This window comes from Rhipicephalus microplus, chromosome X (genome assembly GCF_043290135.1).
Source record: "Rhipicephalus microplus isolate Deutch F79 chromosome X, USDA_Rmic, whole genome shotgun sequence".
Classification (NCBI taxonomy): Eukaryota; Metazoa; Arthropoda; class Arachnida; order Ixodida; family Ixodidae; genus Rhipicephalus; species Rhipicephalus microplus.
In genome coordinates, this window is record NC_134710.1 from 14,095,722 (window position 1) to 14,109,213 (window position 13,492).

The window sequence follows — 13,492 nt, forward strand, 5'->3', positions numbered from 1 at the left end:
TGGGCAAAAATTCTCTCTCACATGTGCAAAAAAAAAACTGGTCTCGCGTGCTTGTGAAGCGCCAAATGGCACTGCCATCGGTTTCTTTGCTGCGTTCAATTGTCAGCCCCACACACAGACCCGTTTGAGCCGTCACAGTCTTCAAACGGTTTTCCAAAAAAACCTATTATTTTCTGTAGCACAGTGGTTTTCTTTCTCAGCTGACACCTTGCTCAGTAAGCTGCACGTTGCTCAGTAGTTGACGATTCAAGCCAGTTGCGTCTAGCATGGCTTCGAAGAGCGCAAGCCCTCGTCGAACGATTAAGGAGAAGCCTAATATCTTGGTGGTTGTCGACAGGAACCTGAAGAGGAATTGAATTGACATAGTGAACAATCTTGGACTGCCAGCGTCTACTGTGAATACCGTGGTGTTAAAGCAGAAAGAGATTCTCTTGTGTTTGGCGGCACAAATAAGCAAGCTTCCCGTGTATCTCGCCATGGGGAGCTGGAGGAGGTGCTATTGAAGTGGCTGAAGCAAGCACGGGCCTCTGGAGTTGACTTTGATGGCAGCGTGCTTGAGGAGAAAGCGCTTGAAATTGCCGATGTCCTTGGCATCGATCACTTCATGCCTCCAAACGGCTGTATAAGTCGCTTTCGAGTGAGGCTTGGCATCGGCTATTGACAGGTGAACGGGGAGGCAGCAAGTGTGAATCCAACCGATGTTGATAATTGTTTATGAAGGAGTGGGGGAAGTGGCACCAGAAGACAGCGGGGAGAACAAAAGCGTGCGCTGACCGGCTGCTAGACTAGAAGCTTTACAAAGCTTGTTTTGCATGAAAAACTATGAAATTACAGACGAGGGCCTATAATATGTAGGAGCTTTTCTTGTCCAATAGTGAGAGGCAGAATCAGAGAATTTGAGATATTTTTTTGCCTTTACACCTCTATATGGACATGTCAGCCTCAGTGTTTGTTCATTTGGATGGTACGTTTATCTTCCGCATTTTTTTTTTTTTTTCTTATCGAAAATCTATCAGCGAGGTTCTACTGTATTCGGAATATTTGCCACAGTCTACAGTTCGAATTGGCGAGCTTGTTTGAGGTGTGTGAAAAAAAAAAAGAAAGTCGGAGCCTGTTTACTGGCCCTTCAATTCGACACTCAGAACCATCCACTGTAATATCAATGGGCTGCATGCACTGGAAGTTTTTTTCAGGTGTATGTGGCACATCGGAATGATCTTCCCGGCTGAGTACAGAAGAGAAAAATTTACTAAGTTCATAGATAACAAAATATTACATGTTACTAGATACACAACAGAGAATAATACTAGATAAATTACATATGAAATACATAGCAGCACATAGATTACCCAGCACCTCCACCTGTGTTTCACCTTCATCTTTTTCGGCTGGTCATGGTCGGCTGGCTCAAAACACCAGGTTGCATTATACATATGCAAATGGCAGAAGCTACAGCTTGTTTTGAGGAGATCCAGGCTTGCATAACAACAAAAAAATGCCACTTTTTGTTTCTTTCCGTATTTGCCATCACCTGATTATGACTGAATATGTGCTGTAGGCATAATCCAGATTTTGACCTGGTCGAAAGCTTGACGGTCGCTTACACAGCTCCTTTTCATAATGTGATGCAACAAAAGGTGCAGAAATGTCGTATTGTGTAATTATCGCTCATGTATAATTAGGTAAAACCTAGTAAAGATAGTAAGTTACTTCTGATACTGTCCTTTTCTTGTTCGTATACTCTTTCACTCTTGGTCATAACTTGGCAGTCTGAACAGAAATCGCCTGCCTGCAACACAACATCACAAAACTTCGAAAATATCACATCAATATTGCATACACTAAAAAAATGCCTACCTAATTTTTTTTTTTTTAAATCTTGTTCTTAATGGAATAGAACACTGCTTTGAGCCGATGTTTTGACAGCAGCTTGTTATTGCAGCTGGCGAGAATGAAATCATTCGCGTATGATGGATATTGTCAGGGTTATTATTATGCTGCAGAGCCATTAGTCCGTGTATACGACATTGCTCTGTGAACTCGTCTTTCTCGATGTTCGGTTTGTTTGCTGGCCGAATGAAATTGTCATGTGCTATCATTGTATTCTGACTACAATAATAATGGTGAGCACTGATGGCTCATACGTCTAGTCAAGGCACAGCAAATGATGTGAATGCTTTTCTTAAGTAACAAAAAGTGAATTTTGCTTATGTATGAGTGTTCTACTGTGTCTTATAATGTATACACTGAATCATGCTGTTTTATATTGTCCTCCTGGAACCTTCTTTGTGCTGTTTTATGTATAGCAATGGTGAGTCTATCTTACTGCCAAGCAGGAGCAGTGCCCTGTCAGGAGGCATGTAACCTCTTTTTGTCCTGACTCATGGGAGTTTCTTTCATCTGAACAAATGAATAAATGAACTCAAGAATTTATTATTGAGCATTTATTATTGTTATTAGTATAAATAATTAGCACAGCTAATGACCCTTCTCCAAACTGGTGGTGGTGCTTTTTGTATGGCATAGTGAGTCACAACTTTGTTCCTCAAGGAAGCACAGTCAACAACAAAACTATGGTGTGGTGCATCGAGTGTAGAAAAAGGCCTCCATACCAGAGGCACCGAACATACAGGAGAAGTGAAAGGATAGTGACATTGAATGTGTGCGTTTGCTTTCAGAGTCATTGAAGGCCATCTGTGAGTCCTTCAAGGTGGCGCTGAGTGTTAAGTCACTGAGTGTACCACTGTTTGAGGGTAAACTGGAAAGGCGCCGCAGCAAGCTACCCTTCGTCCAGGGCGAGCGACCAGGAAGCCTTGGCTTGGCACCTCTAGGGGTCATGACACGCAACATGTCTGAAGGTCAGCTGATGGCCTTCGTGAGTGTGGGGTCACGTGCTCTCAGCAATGTGACTTCACAGTTCGCCCGGCTTAACCCCATGCGCAGTGTGCGTGGCCTGGCCAAACGCCCTGCTGCTGCTCTTGGGGCACTCACCGAGGGCTCCTTTCAGGTGGGCCCATCCTTTTTGCAAATAAGTGATGCACTACTATATACTTTGCCACAGTGAGAGAACCAGCTAGACAGACTTCAGAAACCTGTGTAACCTGCCAATCTGTTAACTGAAAAAAAAGCAACTGCTTTTGTGCTATATGTAACCCCATACACACGTCGTGTAGTGCACAGGCAATCTAAAGAAAAAAAAACCTTTGTATATTTTATGCATACACAGCAAAGCACTCTAAGATGTTGCAAGCACAAATTTGTCATGCATTTATAGTGCACCTTGTTCACAAGCAGTGTTATATATCATGTTGTGATTGACTAGCTGAAAAATGGTAGCTATCGTGATGTTATGCTGAGGGGATATTCGTTGAGGGAATATGCTGAGGTGATGTTACGGTGCTAACAGTGTTTTAGAATGGGTTAGATAAAGATACTTTTGGAAATTTTATGTCTTGCAACATGATTTTATTTGGGTTACATACGTAGTTTTGTTTTTGGTTACAGACACTCTTTGGGACGCCTTTTGTTTTGTTCAAAAGCGAGTCACTGACCACGAAGCACATCTACAAATGCAGTTGCAGCAGGTGCATGCACACTAGTTATTCTCCTGTCCAACCATCACCTGTTGGACTATTCGTTGCACTCAGAGTATCTCCGGCAAGTTACCCACATTTAACAAGAGTACAAATGCACTCACATGTGCATGATTTTATGCAAGCACTCCCATTTGCTGCATTTCACCATTATTTTCAATGGCCCTTGTGCACATGAGGTGGTTACAATAAGCGTTCAAAGGGATTGTTGTCACCATTTAGCATTCAGTAGCTTTCAACTCTTGGAAAGACCATCAACATATGAATGCCACTGAGATTTGCTTAACAAATGTTCTTTAAGCTTGCCAACATGCTTTTCTATGGTTTGAAAAATACCATCTAACTACCTTGACCCTGATAATTCTGTATCCTTTACTTTTCACTTATATCAAACAATGTTCCATTGAGTTTGCAGCCCACATGACGTGACCAAAATAAGAAAGTTTCATTCCCAGGATGTTTAGTTTCAGGAGAACATTTGGGTTTAATCTTACTTATGACTGAAAGAGTAATCATTATCAATTTTGCATGCTTTTTCATTTTTTAATACAGAATTTCAAGTGATTTCAGGTCCCAAAATCAGCATTTCATAGCATTTCCTACGGGAAAGTATCAATCACAGAGTGCTAAAGAAACAAAAATAATGCAATATAAATAACAATGACAATTATTGTTTAGGAAAAAGATTCCAGCATAGAAGAAGCGCAGTCCGCTGCCATAATGGTAATGCACATTCTTAGGTCACAGCTTGACCGCCCAGACTATAGTAACGAATCATGCATAATAATTATCGTCTACTACATTATTGTTCTGCCGATCTCATCCCTCTGTTGACTAGTTTCATTAGACCATGCAGTCCTCCGACATCCCGTTCCTTTCAGCATACTGTAGGGAACTTACCTGCTTCCACATCTTCCTTTCTGAATTGTACATGTCATGCTGGATGCTTAAGCTAGCCACTAGTTTGCTGGTTATTTGTGTTGTATTGAGCACGCTACAACAGCCAGTGTGCACTAGGTTCTTACAGAGTTTGGGCAGACATTAGCACAACAGAAGCTTGATGTGGGCGATTTAAAAAAAAAAGGCAGCTCATAGAAGTGTCTATTGTACATATACATTCGTTTTGTCCTAATTTTTATGCACTTTCCTTCAAGTATTTGAGCTCAACAGTTGTGAAGGCAGCTTATAGAAGTGTTTATTGTACATATACATTCGTTTTGTCTTCATTTTTATGCACTGTCCTTAAAGTATTTGAGCTCCACAGTTGTGCTTCTTATGCTGCATAGGTGCTGTGGCCGCCACAGGGTGCTGCAATGTTGCCGTGCAGTGTTCATTTGGACCCAAAGTTTGTGAAGATATTCAAAGAAAAAAGAAACAGTCTTGGAGAAAATGCTCAACTCTTTTGTTACCATGTCTATTCAAATCGATCACCGGTGATCGATGCTATGAATTGTTTTCGGCATGTTGATATTGTTTTGTATACACCTAGCACTTCCTAGTAGTTAGTTCAGCCACTGACCTTCCAGAATCGGTTTGAATTTGCTTGACTTGGCAACATAGTGGTTTTTGGCAGACCTTTTCGCGAACCAGTGTGCGTTTGTTGTGGTGAAAATGCGCTTGGCTGACGAACTTGACAAAATGCGTGCCACTTGTGGTTATGCTGCAGTAACATGAAAATTTTGTAATGAAAAGAACCGTGGCAAGTCAAATATCAAATTATGGCATCAGCTTTGCTATCTTAGTGTTCAGTGGTAACAACTGCCTGAAATTTATACCAGCTATTCACTGGAGTGCTGTTGTTTGGAATAAGAGAAAATTTATTTTAAAAAAATTATTTACGAATGTTTGCCGCATGTATAACATGCTGAGGTGATTCAGTTTCGCTTCTGTTGTTACATGTGCAGACACGGCCGCATCTGGCATCACTTTTTATAGTCTGTCCCATGGCGGCGTCATCACACGCTCATCGGTGTACACTTGTGCCGTGAGAAGTGCGTGACACTCGAAACTATCTTGCAATCACACCTGAACAGTGTGACGACAAGCTTTGAGTCCAGTGATGACACAGGAGTGCAACAGCTGCGCCAATTTGATACAATTCTCTGTTGTTGCACCAAGCTGCGCCAGAATGCCCAACCAGCCTCAAAATTTTTTCAAATGCGCTAATTTCAGTGAGAAATCTAGACCACGTTGGCCACCTGCAGTTTGCTTCGTCAGTAAGTCCAAGCACGGAGACCCTAATTCTAAACCACGGTGTAAGATATGCACTAGTTAGGTGAAGGCACTTGCGAGACGCGATCGACCACATAAAGTAACAATGCCACTAGCCCATGGGACCGTTGATCGCAGCGGTTACCTATCGGCGAGACAACGTAACTTCAAGACAAAAATGCATTGCCTGAAGCCAAAATGCCCAACCAGCCTCAAAATTTTTTCAAATGCCCTAATTTCAGTGAGAAATCTAGACCACGTTGGCCACCTGCAGTTCGCTTCATCAGTCGGTCCAAGCGCGGAGCCCCTAACCCTAAACCACGGTGTAAGATATGTACTAGTTAGGTGAGGACACTTGCAAGATGCGATCGACCACATAAAGGAACAATGCCACTAGACCATGGGACCAGTGACCGCAGCAGATACCTATCGGCGAGACGACGTAACTTCAAGACAAAAATGCATTGCCGTAGCCACCGACGCTTGGCGCAAGACATGAATTTTCCAGCAGTACAGTTAGCAACTAAAGCTTGAAGCGCATAGCGTGTTTCTCGCACGAGAACAAGCTTCACATGCTGCGCACGCCCGCGTTGCCAGCCACTACTTGGGCTGCCATAACATTGGCATATAAAACATTTCTGTCTTCAGTTCAGTTCAGTTTATTACATTAAAGGCCCCCCTTTCTTGGAGGGGGCCTTGAAGTTGCGTCTTCTCGGCGGCTGGTATCCGGTTCCGTCACCGCGCCAATCGGCACATGCCGTTCATGGGCGTCGGCAGGGGATGTAAAAGGGGCACTTGCCCCCCCTCTAGCCTCACCGTCACTTGCCCTCACCCAAGTTTCACCACTGCTCTCCCTGTTCCCCAGCAGCGATTCAAGACCAAGTTGCGCCCCCTAAGAGAAAACCCTGCCAACGACCAAGTGCCATGTTACCTTATCTGGTTGAACGCGCCATGCAAGCGAGCCAAGAAGTTGTAAACTAAACCTAACCCCATCATGAAAGAAAAAAAAAGAAGGGTGGGTGGTGTTACGGTTCGAAATTTTGTTGGCTTGTTCTAACGCAAGCTGAAAGCGGTTTAAGCTACATTCGCCGCAGTACATTAGTGTCCTGCGAAAAGAGCATTATGATTTGCAAGAGGCTGTTAGCGCTAGTCACGGGACATGGCACATTTTTTTTCAATTATTCATGCATGTATGTGCTGTATAATTGAGAGTACCCGTATGATCGCTGACGTCTAAGACAAGTTACTGGAAATCATTTTGAGCATTGAATGACATTACTGCTGCCCTAAAAAAAACTGTTGTGAGCCAGTAATATTTTTCTCCATCTCTACACCTCAGTTTTATGTTTATCCCGAATTTCAAGGACACCAGCTTGGCAGAGCCACATATGAATTCGCAGTTTGTCAAAGGATTTCACAGGTGCAGCAAATGTTAATGTAGGCTTCATTGTTTGCTCAGTGGGGTGGCTTAAACATTACTTTTAATGCAAAAGCAGTCTCGTGCTCATGTTCACTCTGCGCGATTTTGAGTGAGGTTGAATGATTTGTACTTACATTTTTTTCTAAATTCAAGCCTGCTTTCTTATACTGCTCTTAATTTGGTCTTTCATGATAAAAATGAATGTCTGTTTTTTTCTGTAGCCTGCTTCAAATTTGGGTTCTATTGCTCCAAAAGTTACATTTTGCTGCTTCAAAAATTGCTCCAAATTCTATTTTGATTGTTGCACCCGCAATGACAGCACCTCAGCTTGTAGTTCTGATGCCAACGATGTTTTGTGTCAGGCTGCGACATCTGCAGTCGTTCAGGGGTTGGTTTCCTCCTGACATGTGCGTAGCTGCTGACTTTTGTGCACAATCTTGGAACTACTCTGGTTATGTTTGAGGTCCGCACATCGCTAGGGCACAATGTGCTGGTGCTGGCTGCAGAGCTTCTCCTCATGTAAGAAGGCCACCACAGCACATCGCGGCCCCACAATATGGAGCGGCGCGAGACATTTAAGGACTGCACGTCATTTAGTTGTTTTTTTTTCCTATACTATTTGCGAAAATACAAATAAATATGCATGCCTATTTTCGAACACTAACCTGTGCAGAGAGAGGTGGCTCGCGAAAAGAGTGACGCCAGATAAACTGCTGAAGTTCATTGGACATCTCATATGTATAGGCATTGTTCACATCACAGTTGTCCATCTATACTAGAACACCAGCAGGCTCTTCTCAACAAAAAACAAATATTTTATATGAAAAGTGTGCGAGCGCACCTGTGCCTCACGAAATACCAGAAAATGCTTCACTGCATGGCATATACGATGAAGCAGTCCCTTAGTCCATATTTCTTTTGCCACTGTTAAGAGGAAGATGGTGTACAATATTTGTTATTTTATATACTATATCTGTGTCAGTTATCATCAAAGTGTACTTTTGAACTTTCTGTTTTGATTGCTTTGCATCATCATCATCAGCCTGACTACGCCCACTACAGGGCAATGACCTCTCCCATGAGCCGCCAATCAACCCGGTTTTGTGCTTTGCGTTGCCACGTTATATCCACAAACTTTTTAATCTCATCGGCCCACCTAGCTTTCGGTTTCACCTTATCACCCCATAACGCGACACAATTACCGAGACAACATACAAAGCGCGCCGGAATAGTTTACTGGAATATATTCTAGTACACTATAGCAATTTGCACTTGCCACTTTGGCTTGGCTTGGATTAGATTGAATCTCCTTGCGATAATAGTCCGCTTGATGCTTAAGAGATGGCGCCAGATAGCGCGCGCTATCATCATCAGTGGCTGGAACGAGTAGCCGACAATATTGCAGTAGTTTTCGGGGGTGCAATAATTACTTGAGAAAAAAAGGCAACCTTATTTTGTTGGGTGATATGGGGGGTGCGACAATTATGCGAGCGCGAGGATTATGCGAGTAAATACTCCTTTACAACTTTCAGCGTCTCTCCACGTATCACGAAGTGCTGTTTTCTGCCAAGATTGTTGCACATTACTTTAGTTTTGTGCATATTAATTTTCAGACCTACTTTTCTGCTTTCCGTGTCCAGTTCAGTAATCATGAACTATAATTCGTTCCCTCTGTTACTCATCAAGGCAATGTCATCAGAGAATCGCAGGTTACTAAGGTACTCTATATTAACTCTTATCCCTAACTCTTCCCAGTCTAGGGCCCTGAATACCTCCTGTAAAAACACGGTGAGTAGCATTGGAGAGAGGTACTCTTTATTAACTCTTATCCCTAACTCTTCCCAGTCTAGGGCCCTGAATACCTCCTGTAAAAACGCTGTGAATAGCATTGGAGAGGTGTGTCTCCCTGCCTTACACTCTTCTTTAGTGGGATTCTGTCGTTTTCTTCATGGAGAACAATGGTGGCTGTGGATCTTCTGTAGCTTTCTTCCAGAATGTTTATGTAGGGTTCTTGGGTGCCTCGATTCCGTAGTGCCTGCATTACTGCTGATGTCTCGACTGAGTCAAACGCCTTCTCGTAATTTATGAAAGCTATGTATAGAAGTTGGTTGTATGCAGCGCGTTTCTCTATTACCTGATTGATAGTATGAATATGATCTATTGTGGAATATGATCTATTGGAGCCGATGTAAAATCCTGCTCGGTCCTTTAGCTGATTGAACTCTAATATCATCTTAATTCTATTAGCTATTATTTTGTAAATAGTTTGTAGAGAACGGAGAGTAAGCTGATCGGCCTGTAATTTTTCAAGTCCTTGACGTCTCCTTTCTTATAGGTCAAGATGATGTTGGCTTTCTTCCAAGATTCCGGTACCCTTCCCGTCAAGAGACGCTTTGTATATTGTGGGGTCTCGAATTAGCGAGCGACACGCCACGCTCTTGGAGTGAACGGACACAGTGGGGCGGTCGGGGCAAACAAGCAAACACATGCACACATACCCACGATAAACACAATAACATACCCAAGGCGGCAGCGCCAACGCTTGACTTACCACGAGGGCCCCCGACGCACACGCCCGCGGTGCCACGCGCCGAGGACCCACGCTAAAGACAACCGTTCACGGCAACCGCCACACGCAGAAGAGACTCACTCAACTCTCGCCCACCACCAAGGCTTGCTTTCCGCCAGGGGTTACCATCGGCGCTACCATTGTCACAACCATGATGATGATGACAGTGGTAATCAACGGCACCTACCACCCAGTTGTTGTAACCCGAAATGCAGCTTTTGGGCGAGACACGTGTGCCACACGGTGCAAACAACTCTACAGGGGGTGTCAGCACCCCCAAATATAACATGGCTGATTTTTCTAACACAATTTCTATGCCATCTTTCAGGAGGTCCATTGTTACTTTATTCTCACCAGTGGCTTTGCCTCTCTGCATTACTTCTAAGGCTTTCTTTACGTCCCCTGTCGTTACTGGTAGGATGTCGAATTCTCCTGGGCTATTATAGTTTCTCACAATATCATCCTGTTCCTTTGGACATCTGTACAGCTCTCTGTAGAACTCCTTTGCCATCTGGACTATCACATTCATATTGGTTATGACATTGCCTTCCTTGTTTCTCAATGCATACGTCCAATTTTTGCCTATGCACAAGTCTGCCTTCGCAGCTTTTAGGCTTCTACCGCTTTTTACAGCCTGATCAATTCTTTTCATGTTATGCCTCGTGATGTCAGCTCTTTACGCCTATTGATTAACTTCAAAAGCTCGACTAGCTCTATTTTGTCTGTTGCATTTGAGGCTTTCATCATTAGTCATCTCTTAATAAGATTTTTCGTCTCCTGAAATAGTTTGCCAGTTTCCCATCTAGTGACTGAACCAACTTCAATTGCACACTCTTTGATGATACTAGTAAAGTTATCGTTCATTGTGTCAATGCTAACGTCGGTTATCTCATTTAGTGCCTCGAATTGATTCTGAAGTGAAACTCTGAATTCCTGTATTTTTGCTCTCACTGCCAGTTCATTAATTGGCTTCTTGCTAATCACTTTGTCTTTGCTTTTTTAAATCTAGGTGAATAGGAGCTCTTAACATTCTATGGTCACTGCATCTAATCTTGCCAACTAGTACCTCTACATCCTGTACAATATCTTGATGTGCACACAGAATGAAGTCAATTTCATTACTTAATTTTTATTTTTGCCATTAGGACTTCGCCACGTCCCCTTAAAATGAGCCCGTTTTCTGAAGAAGGCACTCAGAATCCATAAATAATTACATTCGGCAAACTCTACTACTAACTCCCCTCTGGCATTTCTAGATCAGATGCCATGTTCCCCCACTACATCGTCTCCAGCCCGTTTCTTGCCTACTTTGGTATTAAAGTCGCCCATAAGAATAGTAAACTTTTTTACTTTATTAATGGCTGACTCTACATCTTCATAAAAGCATTCAACCAAATGATCATGGCTCGATGTAGGTGCGTAGGCCTGTACCACCTTCATCTTGTATCTTTTGTTAAACTTAATTATGATAATTGCCAATCTCTCACTGATGCTATAGTATTCCTTAATTTTACCAGCGATATTTTTGTGTATGAGAAACCCCACTCCTAGTTCTTTTCTGTCAACTAATCCACGGTAGCATAGGACGTGTCCATTCTTCAGCACTGTATAAGCCTCACGCGTCCCCCCAGTTTTGCTGAGCCCTATTACATCCCATTTAACACCCTCTAATTCCTCGAATAGCACAGCTAGACTAGCCTCACTAGATAGTGTTCTAGTTTTGAAGGTAACCAAGTTCAGGTTCCAATGGCAGCCTGTCCATACCCAGGGATTCTTAGCACCCTCCGCTGCGTCACAGGTCTGACCGCCACCTTGGACAGTTGCTTCACAGCTGCTGGGGACTGAGGGCCAAGGGTTAACTGCTGTGTTCATGGGAGGTTCTGGCCAGGTTCTGCACCCGGGTGGCCAATCCTGCTCTGGTGAGGGAGTGCATTACCGGCAGATGGTTGCCAGTGAGGACGCACCCCAGACCATATCATGTTCTTATGCTTTGTCAATAGTCAGCTGGCAACCATAATTACACACTCATCACATTTTTTTACATTCCACAAGTTTTGTTGTGCTGCAACTTATATTTTTTGCTAAGAACATTTTATTATGCATAGTTTCGTATGCTGCAATGCGTGTTGGAGTGCTTTGTTAACTGGCAAAGACTTGGTTCTTGAGACATGAGAAATGGCCATTTTCTCATGGTAAAGAAAGAGTTGAGACTATGAAGTGCACCAACTTGGCTTCTTTCCCATTGTCACCCCTCCCTGTTCAGCATGCAGAGGCTGTGACAGGTCCCTGTAATTCAAAATTTTGCACCGAGAACTTCGTGAAGTGTTGGTGTTGAGGGGCTTCTTTCACATTGAGGGCTTCTCATATGATGCATGTCATCTGTGGTGTCGGACCAACCTGGGTCCCACTCACTCCTTGGCGTTCATTTTTGAGCTGGAACAAGTACCTCTAGGCCAATGCATAAGCACTCAAGGACACAATACTGCAGCACAAAACTAGAAAAGAAAGACTAAAGAGGTGGACAGGAATAAAAAAGAAAGCGGCAGTTTTTTAATTTTGCGCTGCAGTACCATATCATACCTTTCAGTAAACACCAACTGGCTCGCCCAAGAGAAAGTTATTGTGAATGCATAGCACAGTTTAATCATTAAGTTGTAGCTGCCACAACTGTAACGCTTGCATCCTTAATGAGAATTACAGTATTGTAATTTTTTGCACTTTTCAACACATTTCCTCTGCCCTCTTTTCATACCTAGGTGGACAGCTCGTCAGACTCAGAGGAAGACTCGGCACGCTGGCTGCGACAACCATTGCCAGCAACTGAGCGTGCACTGAGCTCTGATTACTCAAGTGATTCGGATGTGCCAGAGCCAGGACATGATGCACTGCTTGAGAGCTGTGGCATTCTGGCCACAAGCCCTGGTTTGGCCAACTGCGAACAGAGAGCACCTGCCCACCAGGCTGTGGACATTGATGATTTTGTGCTAGATGCCATGCGTCGTGCTTCCCTGCGCCAGCCCAAGATCCAGTCTGCTGCTCTGGCTCCACAAATTCAGGTGATTTTTCGTGCATAAACCTGAATGCAAATACATTTAAGAGCAAGTTCCGATGAGTGCTGTGAAGTGTGTAACACTTCTAAAGATGGCATATTATCAAGTACAGCCAGTGGGAATTCAGACAACAGTGCACCGCAATTTTTTCTCCCTTAGGTCCCTCAACTGCCTCCATTTTCTAACACATGGTCTCATATGCACAGAATACCAACAAACTCTTTTGTCAAATGCAGCAGTGCTGCATGCTGTGGTTATAACATAAATTAAGAAAAAGAATTCAGTGCTTCTTTCCTGGCTTACCAAACCCACTAATGTGATTGCTATGCCGATGGGCCTTTTCCAAGTCCACAGAGTGCCTCCAGTGGAGATCGCCGAAATTGAAACTGGTGGCCCTTGGCCTCCAAAATTGTCTGCGGCGTACCAGTAGGTACGTAATTACAATGTTGGCCATCGCAACTGCTTTGCCCAGTCACAAAGACATGTGCACCATTATAAATTGGAACATCGGCTTCCAAGTGCATGCCCTGCCGTAAACTGCAGCACTGTAATTACACAGAGCAGGAGGGTTTATACAGTGGTTTACTGTCATCATCATCATCAGCAGCAGCCTGACTACGTCCACTGCAGGACAAAGGCCTCTCCCATG

General features: G+C 43.5%; 1 protein-coding gene across 3 annotated transcripts in view; it reads left to right on the top strand.

Moving 5' to 3' along the window:
• sp3 (phosphatidylinositide phosphatase spermathreecae) overlaps positions 1 to 13,492 on the top strand; it is a 109,212-nt gene that overhangs the window by 80,362 nt on the left and 15,358 nt on the right. The window contains exons 17-18 of one of the 3 annotated variants that reach the window (XM_037426597.2): positions 2,679 to 3,007; positions 12,550 to 12,849. In XM_037426597.2, the coding sequence (XP_037282494.2) occupies positions 2,679 to 3,007; positions 12,550 to 12,849 (629 nt within the window). Of the gene's footprint in view, positions 1 to 2,678; positions 3,008 to 3,504; positions 3,787 to 11,591; positions 11,716 to 12,549; positions 12,850 to 13,492 lie in introns of those variants that run through there. The other 2 variants (XM_075881851.1, XM_075881850.1) reach the window with 2 other exon arrangements.